This window comes from Herpailurus yagouaroundi, unplaced genomic scaffold (genome assembly GCF_014898765.1).
Source record: "Herpailurus yagouaroundi ecotype Mexico unplaced genomic scaffold, PumYag 182, whole genome shotgun sequence".
NCBI lineage: Eukaryota > Metazoa > Chordata > Mammalia > Carnivora > Felidae > Herpailurus > Herpailurus yagouaroundi.
In genome coordinates this window covers 53,736,422-53,750,616 of record NW_024412413.1, presented here as the reverse complement: position 1 = coordinate 53,750,616, position 14,195 = coordinate 53,736,422, and the positions used below count along the sequence as shown (strand labels likewise).

The window sequence follows — 14,195 nt, the reverse complement described above, 5'->3', positions numbered from 1 at the left end:
GAGCTCTTTGTTATCTCCAAATGCAGTCTTTGGATTCTTTGGATTTTCTAAAGTCTCTCTCTGTTGATGGACTATTCTTTTGCTTTTCAGACCTCCTTACGAGTAAACAGTTTTTGTATGTTCTGGGATTCAGATCTCTCATCCACAGGCAACAGGGCCTGAGGAGCAAGATGCATTACTTACACTCAGATGTGGAAGAGCTTTGTTTCTTTGGACAATTTGACGCTAGTGCTTAAAAGTTGAGCCAAGTGGGAAAGTAGAAACTGGCAAATGGAAGATGCTTTAAGGCTGGTACAAGGAGGAGGGAAAGGAGAAAGACCAGAGGGGTATACAAGCCTCTAACAGAGATTTTGACAAATGGCTGGGCTCATATGAAAGGCTAATTGTGGCAAGATTTTTTTGTTTTGTTTTCATTTGTTTTAAAATAACTTAAGTTGTTTTTTAGTTTATTTTACATGATATTGGTTTACAGTAAAGTAATAATAGGTAAGCTGGAGCGGTGATCTAGGCTAGGGCATTAAGGACACAGTGGATGTTAAAATATAACATACAAAACTCTAAAGACAATAAAAATATCAGTGGTTTCCAGAGGTTGGAGGGGAAGGAGGGAGGAATAGGCAGAGCACAGAGGGGTTTTAGGGCAGTGAAACTACTCTGTATGATACTATAATGATGGATACATGTAATTTTACATTTGTACAAAGCCGCAGAATTTACACCAAGAGTGATCCCTAACGTAAAGAATGGACTCTGGGTGATAATGATGTGTCAACATAGGTTCATTCATTAATTGTAACAATGAACCACTCTGCTGAGGGATGTTGGTAATGGGAGAGGCTGTGAATGTGTGGTGAGAGGGGGTATATGGAAAATCTCTGCACCTGCCATTCAATTTTTGCTGTCAACCTAAAACTACTCAAAAAATAAAGTCTATTAACTGTACATAATATATGTTATATATATATTATATATATCATATAAACATATATAACATATATAATATGAACATATTTAATGTTATAACATAGTCTATTAACTATACATAATATATATACAATACATATATAAAACATAGTCTGTTAACTATATGTATTATATGTATTATATATATACTATTAATGATACATATTATATATACAAAATAAACATTGTAGCATATATAATATAATATGTATTATATAGCATATAATAGCATATAATATTAGCACATAATATTAACATATTATATATATAATAGAAACATTAGCTGGTGCAGTTGCTTATTGCTTGACTGCTATGGAATGAAATGTTACAGAATTTGCACGTAAACAAAAAAAAATACATGAAATAATCAAGAAGAAATAGAAAAACCAATCATCTGGATTGGATTCCTTCTAAGAATATTAAGAGATGAATGTCTGATACAGCATTTTGAGATGACCCTGTTAGCTATGAACCTATGGGAATGGAGGGCAATTCAACATGAAGAAATAGTAATTGGGGCGCCTGGGTGGCGCAGTCGGTTGAGCGTCCGACTTCAGCCAGGTCACGATCTCGCGGTCTGTGAGTTCGAGCCCCGCGTCGGGCTCTGGGCTGATGGCTCAGAGCCTGGAGCCTGTTTCCGATTCTGTGTCTCCCTCTCTCTCTGCCTCTCCCCCGTTCATGCTCTGTCTCTTTCTGTCCCAAAAATAAATAAACGTTGAAAAAAAAATTAAAAAAAAAAAAAAGAAGAAGAAATAGTAATTGTACAAAGGTTACACAAATGCATAAGGAAGGGCAAAGTTTGGATTATTTAAGCACCCTGTATGTTTCACAACTAGTGTGGAAGAAGTGAAGGAAAAAAGAAGTTATTTTAGAAGCACAGTACAGTTTGAGCTCTTTGATCTAGGAAAACAACATTTCATAAGGGATGAGAATGGCTCATTTGCTTGAGAAAACACCTTAAAGACAATGCACTGTATTCAAAGGCATAATCTAAGTAAGAGGGCTTTAGACAAATAAATCTAAATAGTTCTACAAGCTAAAAAGGAGAAATTGTTAATTTCTGGCAGTTGGAAAAACAGGGACTTGAGGTCTTGGTAGAGAGAGGAGGCTTGAGCAAGAGGGCAGCCAGCAAGATCCTAAAGGAGAGAATGATTAGAGAGTAATCCTACTTAGATGGGATGGTCATTGACCTTTAGGATGGTGAATATGAATCATTGTCTCTTCTGAGGCAGAATCTAAGTCCCATGTTGACCCCCATCCTTCAGGGGAACCCCATCACGTAGGACAGCCAAGTGCTTATATAGAAGGTGTTGGAAGAAAAGTGGTGAGGGGAATGAGTAAAGAAAAGTAGTCATGAAAAGTAAATTAATGAGCTGTAAACTGAGAGTTCAATAGAAGCAGAAATTCATAATAGTCCTCAGGATTCCACTTATATATGGAACAAGGCACAGATTTTGAAAAATGTATGAGATGAGGCCAAAACATTTTATTTGGATATTAAAACTAAGGGTGAGCACAGAGAGCTAAAAGTTTGAGGCATCCATACAGGCCGTGGACACTTAGGTAACAAATTTGTGGGGTGCAATTGTGGTCAAAACATGGATACTTTGGTAAACTGTGGAAGCTGGGATTTGGGCAGAGGCACAAATATACAATTGGACTTAAATTCTGCTGAATTCCTATAGGGTGATATAGTTACTAACCTAGGGACAAGTTCGCTTTACTGTGGTAGTGACAAAGCCTTTCTATTGCAATCATTTTAAGTTTTGGTTTGAATCTGTACATTCATTTGTTTGCAAGCAGCATGATATTACCTAGGCTCTCCAGATTCGTTAAAGTGATTTCCCCAAGATCATTCAGCTATTGGTGGTAGAAAAACTGAGGCTTCTGATTCTCTGGTATAGTACTATTTTCACAATACAAGCATCTTGTAATTAAAGCTTTTCACTTTTAAACACAATGTTTAACATACAGATTACCAATGTATTGTACCAGTACAATGTAGAATGTATTTATTGTATTTATATGTATTTAGTGTGTGTGTGTGTGTGTGTAAATATATCATATATAATATATATGTATACATATATAATATATATAGCATCTACGTTAATTAAGCAGCTATTATAGAAAACACCTATTACATGAGGATGCAAAGAGGAAGAGGACATACCTCCTATTTTTAGGTATAATATGATCATTGTGGAGAAGACAGACTAGCAAACCAACATGGCAAATCATTTTGTATGTGTCATAGTGAAGGTATTTGGAGGGCATTTGGAAAGTATTAGGGAAGAAACACAACTCTGGAGATTCAGAAGAGATAAAGATAGAGAACAAATGAATGAATAAATCAAAAATTTTACACTAGCACGTTTCTTTATGAGTCTCTTCTGGTATACAATGACACTATTATTTCAGATTTACCTGATTCATAGGATCTTGTGGAAATATGCTTTGGTAGAAATCCTGTTTATTCTTAAGCAGTTATAAGTCTTTTAAGTAACAGTGGGTTTTAAAATAACAGCATTTTAAAATAAAGACTTCAAATTCCCTTTTTTCCATTCTGGGCATTCACTGCTTAGAGTTTAAGCCAAACCCAAAATAAGCCCTTTAGTCTATGCTATTAGGGTTTAATTTGTAAAATAAAATAAAGAGAAAATATTACAGCATAAATTGCAAGTTAATATGATTTGAATTTATGAATCCACAGCGTAAAGAATTCCAATTTTAAAGACTTCTAAATGGGAAGAGTCTTGATCTTTGGGCCCAGAAGTCAGTCTTAACCAACTTGTGGAAACTAATAGACAGAGATGACATTTTTAGGCTAAGAAGACACACAAGACCTCAGCTAATTGGATTATTTTTGTTGTCAATACAGACTACAACAAAAATTATATGCTTTCATGATTATAACTGAAATGGCTGTTACAAAGTTCTATTTGTTCTTGCTATTGTCAAATAATATAATCATTAACATTTTTGTGCTCAAATACAAACCTATCAAAAGCTATAAAACAGATCTTATTTGTTTTTTTCAAAATCAGCATAATTAACTTGAAATATATTTCATTATTAAACTAGATTATGAGAGAATTATTTCAAATAAATTTGGTATTTTTATTTATAGAATCAAGCCAATACACAGTAAAATTGGGAAATAAATACACCAGTTATATTTCGATACAATATGACAAGCCATCTTTTTCCTGTAAACGACTATTAGATATAGCCACAAACATCCATCAAAACCAGAACCATACAATTACCCCAAGAAAACACATTAAAATTCCTCTGTATAGCATAACAAGTTAAGGGATGTAGAACTTTGAATAAACAGTTCCCAAAATGGAATACTAAATATACAACATTAGTTCTTTTTTTTAATGTTAATGTATATTTATTTTGAGAGAGAGACAGGGTGCAAGCTGGGGAGGGGCAGAGAGAGAGGGAGAGACAGAATCTGAAGCAGGCTCCAGGCTCCGAGCTGTCAGCACAGAGCTCCACGCGGGGCTCGAACCCATGAACCATGAGATCATGACCTGAGCCAAGGTCGGACGCTTAACTGACAGAGCCACTCAGGCGCCCCTCTACAGCATTAGTTCTTAGTAAATTTGTTATAATAATGATCTAAAGCATTATAGAATATATGAAGTCAGAATTCCCATGAAATAAAGACAACAACTTTCATGTGTGGAAATGCTAATTATTTTACATTAATAATGATTCTTAATTATTCTTATATTACAGTCAGATTTATTTTCAGATTTGGAACACAAAAATATTTAATTCATTCCATCACATTTTGTTTTTATTTAGAATACAAATCAATGTAAAAAGATGTGATATAAATACATAAAACAAAAAAGAAAAAAGAATAGCATTTAACTTTTAGCCTTAGTGTACATTTTTGATGCTGATGTACTTAGGTCATATATATTTTTTCATTCGTGATAATTTAATGTACTTAAAAATCGAGTTAGAGTAACAGTTTTAAAATGGCTGTGTGTGTGGGGGGGAGTCACACAATTTGAGTGATTCAACTTATTTAGTCTGTCTTGGGGACTTAAAGGAAGTAACTTTTCTAATGAATAGTTTTCAATTTTTGCACAAATTGTCTGAGGTCAAGTTGCAGTAAAGATTAACTCTCTAGGGGCACCTGGGTGGCTCAGTCAGTTAACTGTCTGACTCTTGATCTCAGTTTAGGTCTTGATCTTGGGGTTGTGAGTTCAAGCCCTGCGTTGAAAAATTTTTTTACAAGATTCATTCTCTAATATTTATCATCCTGTGTTACTCATGATTCCAAGCGTTGGCAGTGGCCAAGGGCCACAGGGAGGTAGATACAGTGGCTGCTTCTGCACCTGCAAGATGGCTCTGCCCTGGGCTTACTCTAAATACAGCTGTTGCTTCCAGTATGAAAATCCTTTAAGGGCCCAGTTTACCTGGGTTTTAAAGGAGCCTAATCTCTGATATTTGGGATGAAGGATTAGGCTCAATCTCCCTGGATGGTTCTAATTATGCCTTAGTGGTAGAATCAAATCCTGAACTATAATTTAAAGCTTCAAGTATCAAATTTCATTACAATAATGTGGGTTTTAGAGTCTGAAAAACTTAAATCTGTAACCTAATTGGATTACTTTCCTTGTGTAGTAACGGATTTAAGTTGTGTTTGATTTCCATTTTAGGAATTATAAGAAGTTTAGGAGGGTGCTGTATGTTAATAAGTCTGCTTGACTTTTTTTCCCTTTAAAAACCACACCCTTCCCTCATTTATGGTGTAAGACTACTTTGATGATGATTGAAGTTCTGTGTGTAGGGCGAATATATATGTAACTGAAGAATTTCACGAATTTCCTGCCCAGTTATTTTTACATTTTAAAAATACTGTCCCAAATTAACCCATTAATTACTTAATGCACACTCTTAAATGTTCCTTATTCAGGGTGCCTGGGTGGCTCAGTCATTTGAGCACCCAACTCTTGATTTTGGCTCAGGTCGTGATCCCAGGGTCTTGGGATCAAACCCCGCATTGGGCTCTATGCTGAGCATGGAACCTGCTTAAGATTCTCTCTCCCTCTCCCTCTCCCTCTCCCTCTCCCTCTCCCTCTCCCTCTCCCTCTGCCCCTCTCCCCCACAAAAAAAGTAAAATGTTCCTTTTTTGTCAACAATTAATGTTTATCAAATGACACCGCCCATTTCTCTGTACCAGTGGATTATTTTTTAATTACATTCCCCATACCCACACAGATACATTAATATTGTATGCTTGCACGATGTTCCCACAGATAACTCTGCAAAATAAAATAAGGTGATGTTACACATTTATCTTTGATTGTAAGCCTTCATTTGGCATAATATCTTAGATCTTCTCCTCAGCCAAGAAAAGGTCCTAGCATACTCTTCTTAACCACCTACAGTTTCCTTTCTTCTTAAAAAAAAATGTTTATTTATTTTTGAGAGAGAGACACACAAAATGTGAGCAGGGGAGGGGCAGAAAAAGAGAGGGAGACACAGAATCTGAAGCAGGCTCCAAGCTTTGAGCTGTCAGCACTGAGCCCGACTTGGGGCTCTAACTCACGGACCATGAGATCATGACCTTAGCCAAAGTCAGATGCTTAACAGGCTGAGCTATCCAGGTGCCCCACCCTTTCTTCTAAAATAGACAGGCAGGACTCTTCCACTTGGAGTATTGTTTTGGGACATATGAATACCATATCTGGGTACATAACACTAAGGAAGTTTAGCAACTAGCTAAGTTAAGCTTCTCAGCCTAAATCACGGAGAATACTACCGTCTATTTGCCTAGTACAGAAGAACTAGCGCTCAGGATCATCTGGTGTTTTCCCTAGCCTTTTGTATTATCTTGTCTCCTGATGCATTAAAATGAGAGAACACAGCTCAGTAGGTTGATACACAACTTATTTGAGAGATGTTCCTAAATAGAAGATTCAAATAGAATTGTTTTACCTGGAGGTACACATCAATATTTTGAAACAGTCTGTACAAAAAACATGAGGCTATTATTTTGGAATTGGATGGGCTCATCTTTGTACCAACCCAGAGGGCTTTAGTTCTGAATTGTTGAAGAGAAGCTGTCACAGGAGCTGACAGCGTCAGAGAGGGCAGGGTTAGTGAGGTGCTATTATGACTCAAATGATGAGGAACTGATTAATTTAAGGTGGCTCATAATGTGCCATCCAGTGCCCTTTAAGAGACATATTTCTGATTTTTAAAAAGCAGAATTGTAAAACCTAAGGGCTTAATTTCTATAAAATATTTGCAAGCTTTTTGTAGGCATATCAATCCAGGGAGTAGCGGGCGTGAGAATTTGGAAAGGCAAGAGAATGAAGAGGAGTGAACTTGAAACTTCCAGGTTCTCACAGTGCTATCTAGTCCTCAATTTCTTATCTGCAAAGTTAAACAACAACAACAACAACAACAACAACAACAATGCTATGAAAATGATTATTAATTCCTCTAAGGGATTCAAAATATTTATGATGTGTCCTCAAATCATTGCATGATCTCTAAAAAGGAGAGGGAGCCAGACAAAATAGCTCGGAAAAAAACACTGGGTTCGATTAATGAAAAATGCAGTAACAACAGTCAAGTCGTGCTGTAATTTATCTCTGTTTAGAAGTAAAAGAAATTGGTGTTCTTGGCTGGCTCTGATTTGCCTGCATTTATTTATTTTTTATTTAATGTTTATTTTTGAAAGACACACACACACACACACACACACACACACACACACACACACACACAAAGTGAGAGTGGAGAGGGGCAGAGAGCGAGAGGGAAACACCGAATCCGAAGCAGGCTCCAGACTTTCAGCACAGAACCCAGTGCACGGCTCGAACTCACAAACCATGAGATCATGACCCGAGCGGAAGTCTGACGCTTAACTGACTGAGCCACCCAGCTGCCCCATGACTTACCTGCATTTAAAGGCAAGCAAGTTCTATCTTTGAATTGGAAAACTTTGGTTAGGCACAAGTCAGGCTTAGTGGCCGCTGGCAATGCTCTCCAATGAATCAGCAGAGCTATATTTAAATTCTAGGATTTTATATCCCAGACATGAAACCAACAAATTCTGGTTAATGGAAAGTAAACAGGAAAAAGCTGTTCAATTCTGAAGGCCCTAAGACTATAATAAAAGCAATTGGTACATTCATATGACACGTGACAGTTCAGGAAGATCTTTTCACATCTTTGATTTCATTTTGTCCTCACAACAATCCTGTGAGGCGTTATCAACCCCACTGTACAGCCAAGGAGATGAAAGCTTTATGTGTGCTTAAGTAATTTTCCAAAATCATGCATTTAGTAACAAAGGAAACCATACTAGGTGCAGAACAATTTTTTTCCCTCCATCTCCACCCCATTCCATCCAACCGTGCCTCTCGTCTACCATATGTAACTTAGACAGTTGGGAGACTGGAAGGAAAGACCAAATTATTTTTAATTAAACACGAAGGGACATTCTACATCTTGAGTTTCTCTTTAGGAGACTCTTATTTATAAGTCTGGACACCCCAAACATGAAGTAATAATCATGTTACTATCCACCACAACACAGAATACCCTGTAACACTGGTCGAAATATGTTTACAGTGTTCTAGACAAAGTCTACATAGTACCTTGGGCAATCCATTTCTGTTCTTCTAACAAAACTGGATATTCTTTACATAAATCTGATTTTAAAATGGCCTTGCAGTGGGAGAAAAAAGATTTTATTAGCCATTTGACAATATTTGCTCTAACCTTCAGCATCTTAATAAATTATACCTTCTACAACTGGTACAACATGAGGAGCCTAAAACAAGGAGGGAACTGTCGGTTCTAAAGTTACCATTTTGGAATTTAGCATTTAACAGAACTTTTCTCTTTCTGCTCTGAACCAAGCACCCCCTGCTCCATATGCCCCAAGAACTCATGCCTGTCCAAGGCGTTATCCCATCTCCAGGTCTCTGCCTGAAGCTACATTTTCTTTTCTTTTCTTTTTTAATGTTTATTTTTGAAAGAGAGAGAGAGAGAGAGAGAGAGAGAGAGAGAGAGAGAGAGAGACTGCAAGTAGGAGAGGGGCAGAGAAAGAGGGAGACACAGAATCTGAGGCAGTCTCCAGGTTCTGAGCTGTCAGCCCAGAGCCCAACGTGGGGCTGGAATTCAGGAACTCTGAGATCATGACCTGAGCCGGAAGTCAGATGCTTAACTGACTGAGCCACCCAGGTGCACCTGAGGCTGCATTTTCTGATGCATGAACTGATTTTTATTGGATGGAAAAAATTTCTCTGAAGGTTCTTCTAATTCCTTTCAAACACTAAGGCTGATGATGAGCTCACTTTGTTTGAAATAATGCCCCTACATCCTATGACTTCTAAACCAAGCAAGCCTTAGTTCTATCCATAATAAAAGGAAAAGAAAAGAAAGGAAACCAACAACAGAATGTAAAGCCAGGGTGGTTATGTTTTTCCTTTAGAACTATAACTTCTATTATATTTCTGAAAATTAGGCCTACAAATCTTCGTGTAGCATATTTTTTCATCATTTTTAAATTTTTTTATTTTTTAACGTCCCATATAAAACAATTCATAACTTTTGGTCATAGCAATGAGAAAATGCAACTAGAAACACAGTCTTGCACTCAACAAACTGACGCTTATCTCTTAGAAGTTCATTTGTTCCCATGATTTCTAGCTGGATTCAGCCAGTAGACCCAAAAGACCACTACAAGAGTCAGGCTGCGTGAATGTGGGCTCAGGTTGAAACAGGAATGAATTTGATGGACTTGGACGATTTAGGCGAGTCCTTCCATGTACCCATACTGTTTGTGGGGCTCCGGTTGTTAGTGTAAGAAGTCTGTCTTCTGCTCATACTGTCAGAATCTTCTTTGTTGAACGTTTGATTCATGTTCTGGCAGCATGGGAAGCTGTGGACACAGTCTTGCAGGAGATGGCCGCTAAAAAACATGTATATCCAGGGATTACAGCAACTATTCAAGGAAGCCAGTAATGCAGTGATGGTGATGGCCGGGTTTTCTGATTCTGTACAAAAAACGTAAGGGGAGATTATTTAAATAGTCAAATGAAAGTAACTGAGCACTGGGTGAACTCATTTTTCTACTGACTCTTAGAAGTGGGGAAAAAGTTATGGGTTAATGTAGAAAATGAAGTATATTGTTCATTAATCCGGGAAATGGCTGGTGTCTGGAAATTGCTTGGTTGTGAAATATTTTCATAAGCAAGATGCATTGACGTTCATTCAAATATCTTAAACCACTTGAAAATATCTCAGTAGAATGAGTGGGAAGAATATGACACAATTTATTTTTTTAAAAATGTGTATTCTTTATACTAGCATTAGTATGTGCTAACAGACACAGCAGTTACAGAATGGCTGCAATTTCAATGAAATTTCAAAAGTCTATAGCCACATAAATAAAATTGTATTCATCCTAACAACTAAGGCAAAAGTATGACATTATGGAACATGTTTAGTAGTTCTACACTTTTAAATATTAAACATATTTTGTAATAAGACAACTATACATAAGGGAACAGTAGTAATAGGTCCCTGAAGGATGCATTATTTGGTTGTTTCTGGAGTTGTTTTTTGTGTTTTTGTTGTTGTTAATTTTCTATAGTTTCTTTTGATTTTAAAAGAAAACCATTTTGGTGGTTTGGGCAATTAAATTATATTAAGAACAGCTGAGTTAGGAAATTCCAACAAGTTTTTGAAATATTTTATGCTAATTTGCACTGGTAAACCACATAAATATTATAATCTTTCACAGAACTATGACACTGATAATACACCTTTTTGAAACATAAGAATAATCAGCAAGCACTAACTTTTTCTTCATTATTAAATATAAACTTGGGTCTTCTCACTGTTGTTATGCTGGAATAAATTACAGGTGATTTAATCATACCTTGTGCTAAAATGCTACCATTAAAGGTGATCATGATCTATGGTTACAGACTGTATTCAAAAAAAATGAAAATCATCACCATACCTATGCAGAGGTAGAGAAGTTTTTAGAAATTATGTCTAAATTCTGATAAAGCAATAATTAGACTGAGTTTTTTTATTTGATTGGCAATAATTACGAGGCTGCTATAAGATCAAGCAAGACCGGAAATGATAAACCAAAAATATAGCATTTATGTTGTATTATTTATTATCAGTAATATTATAGCCATGTAGGTATTTTTATTTGTTTGAATTAAATTCACTGTCAAATGTTTTATTTGCACATATAACTTCCAATAGTAAATCACACAGGCTCCCTACCTCAATCTCAAATAGCAAAAGGAGACAGTTCTTCCCAGATACCTATTTCCCAACTATAGCTGATGTTGGTAACATTCCTGTAATATATTTTATTTGAAAAAGTTGGGTTTTTTCTCACTCATAGGAAATAACTTTTTTCAAGACCCAGCCTTAACTGTTTTTGGTGGGGTTCTTTTGAAGTTAATATTTTTAGTTTGTGGAGGAATTAGAATCAAGAAACTAGTAGGTGTAGAGAACATTCTCCATAAAACACTGCAAAAGTTGTGTGTGTGTCGGGGGGGGGGGGTTGCTATAGATGTATGGTTAAGTTAGTGCTGAAAGATGAATTAATTACTTTAACAAATTTAGAGTTTATCAATAATCCTGCTTTAAAATACCAGAAAAAAAGGTGCTACAGTAATTGTCAGAAAAAAAAGTTAAAAGATGATAAGAAATGGAACACTAAATGCTAAATTAGAATTATTGGCTTCTTAAGAATCTTTCTTCAGAAAAAAATATGTGCGTTTATCTTTGCCCTTGGGGCATTTCTACAAAATTTTTGTATTGTGATATTTTTCACAAGCTAGCAAAAAGCAGTGGTTACAGTACAAATATTTATCTGAATCCGATAGACGCAAAGGCGGTGGGGGGGGGGGGGGCGAAATTAGCGCAGTGGTTAGTGATCTGGCAAAAAGTCATTATCACGTTTTGTAGTTGCCTGGTTGACTGTAGGGCGCAGTTTCTGGATTTGTCTTAGGATCACTTCAAGCTACAAGTGCACATTCCTGGGCCCCATTCCACAGCTACTGAATCAAAATGTCTGGGTTGGAGACCCCTGCCGTTTTGGTAATTTCACCCAAAGCTAAGCATGCAGAAGTTTAAGAACTACTGCCCCAGAGGATAGTATGAAAAGCACCCCCTCCCCCGAACCCCAGCCACACGCACAGCCGAATTCCCGCACTTTCCTCCTTTCTCCCGCCCGACACCTACCGATCCAAACAAACTTCTCATCCCAGACAGACCACATCTGAAGGATGAAGAAGGGCGCCCAGCAAACGATGTAAACGGTCACGATCACAAAAGTCATCTTCACCGTGCGAATCTTGGCGCGGGAAATGGTCTTCACGCTGCTGATACACGGCGCGAGCAGGAGCCCCTTATGCAAAGCGCCACTCGCGCCCTCGGCGCCCTTTCCCGGGAGCAAAGCCGTCTTTCCGCGGACGTTGCGCCAGATGTGGTAGCAGATGAAGCCATAGCAGGTACCCAGGATGACCACGGGCGCCACGAAGATGCCACCCGTCATCCAGGTTACATAGGCGCGGGGACCCCAGGGCTGGATGAAGGTGGCCCAGCAGTCCCGGGCCTTGGTGACGTTGTTCACCTCGACCATGGAGAAGACGAAGTACTGCGGCGTGCTAAGCACGAAGCTCAGCACCCAGGCGGCAGCGATCATGAGGCGCGAGCGGCGCGTCGGTTGCTGCAGCGTCTTCAGCGGGTGGCACACCGCAATGTAGCGGTCGGCGGTCATGACCACCAGCATGTAGGGCGACACGAACATGCCGAACACCTGCAGGTGCTTCACCACGCGGCACAGCCCGTCAGGCCCGCGGAAACGGTAGGTGATGTCCCAGCACATCTGCGGCAGCACCTGGAAGAAAGCGACGGCCAGGTCGGCCAGGCTGAGGTGGCGGATGAAGAGGTGCATGCGGGACGTCTTGCGAGGGGTGCGGTGCAGCGCCACCAACACGCTGCTGTTACCTAGCACGGCTACCACGAAAGTCACAGCCAGCACGGCGATCTCCAGCTTGGCCAGCTCCTCGTTGCGCACGTCCCCCTGGGGGCTGCCGCCGTCCCCGAGCGCCTCCGCTGCCCGGCTGCCGTTGACACCGCCGGCTAACAGGGGCCACCCCTGGCTGGAGTTGTCCGCGGGCCCCTCGTTGGGGCCTCCGGAGAAACGCATGCTGTCCATGCAGCGCCTCCCAGCTGTCTTCCCACCGCCGCTGGCGAGGGCTCCTTGCCCGTCGCGCGCTGTCCTTCCCGCGCTCGCTGGGCTCTGCTCACTGGGCCCTGCTGTCCCTCTTGCGGGCGTCTGCGGGCACAGCGTCCCACCGCCGGCCGAGCTGCTCTCGCTCCCGTCACCGACCTCTTTCCCCGCTCGGCTCCTTTTCAGCTAGGAAGGCGCTGGGGAGGTGCGCTCCGAGCTTCTGAAAGCGCAGGGCTCCAAACTCAATTATTTATGCGGAGTTTGTTTCCCCAGAAAGCGCTCCCTCTCGTCCCAGTGGTTGGAGACTGCTCCGTGCTTACTCCGTCCGCTCTCTCCTCCCACCACCCCCAGGGGGTTCCTTCTTTCTTTCTTTTTTTTTCCCTCCTCTCTACGTCGCTGATTTGTTCTCTTTGCATCACTGCTGCAGGGGTGGGCCTGGGAGACTCGCCGATTCCTCGGCTTAACAGGCTGGATGGGGGCGCTTTCCCGCTCTTTTCTGACAAAAACTTGAAGAACTAGACGTGCTATGCCCCCCCCCCCTGGGGGGGGGGGTGTTGGGGGGCCACCATTTCCTGAAGCCCCCTCAATAGCCACCTTAACTCCATATTTGACGTCAACAGAGGCAAATATGCGGTACGTTGAAATCCCGAGTCCACCTCCGGGCGCTCACGCTCCTTGCGCCTGAACTAGGAGCGCGACCCCAACTGCTCCAACCGGGGTTTCCACCTCTGCAGCTAGCCAGCCCACTGCCGGGCTCATTTTACTCCCAGGGCAACTTGGCTCCGAGAATTCAGCCTCTCCCCGCCCTGGTCCCTGCCCTCCCCCTCCCCCGCCCCCGGGAGGGTCACTACCGCGTCGCTTAAAAAGCGCCATCTTCGCAGTAACACACCTGCTATTTGTCACCCGGCCGGCGCTCGCTTATTCCATCGCGGCCCCAGGGCGGCCGTGGGCGTATCTACTGCAGGAAAAGGATCGT

General features: G+C 40.3%; 1 protein-coding gene across 1 annotated transcript; it reads right to left on the bottom strand.

The window, feature by feature from the left end:
- Positions 1 to 9,209: 9,209 nt before the first annotated feature.
- On the bottom strand, positions 9,210 to 13,748 carry AVPR1A (arginine vasopressin receptor 1A). The gene is made up of 2 exons (XM_040491531.1): positions 12,226 to 13,748; positions 9,210 to 10,007 (listed from the first exon to the last, which is right to left on the bottom strand). The coding sequence occupies exons 1-2, from the start codon at positions 13,202 to 13,204 to the stop codon at positions 9,721 to 9,723; spliced, it is 1,266 nt and encodes a 421-aa protein (XP_040347465.1). The 5' UTR covers positions 13,205 to 13,748; the 3' UTR covers positions 9,210 to 9,720.
- Between the last annotated feature and the right edge of the window lie 447 nt (positions 13,749 to 14,195).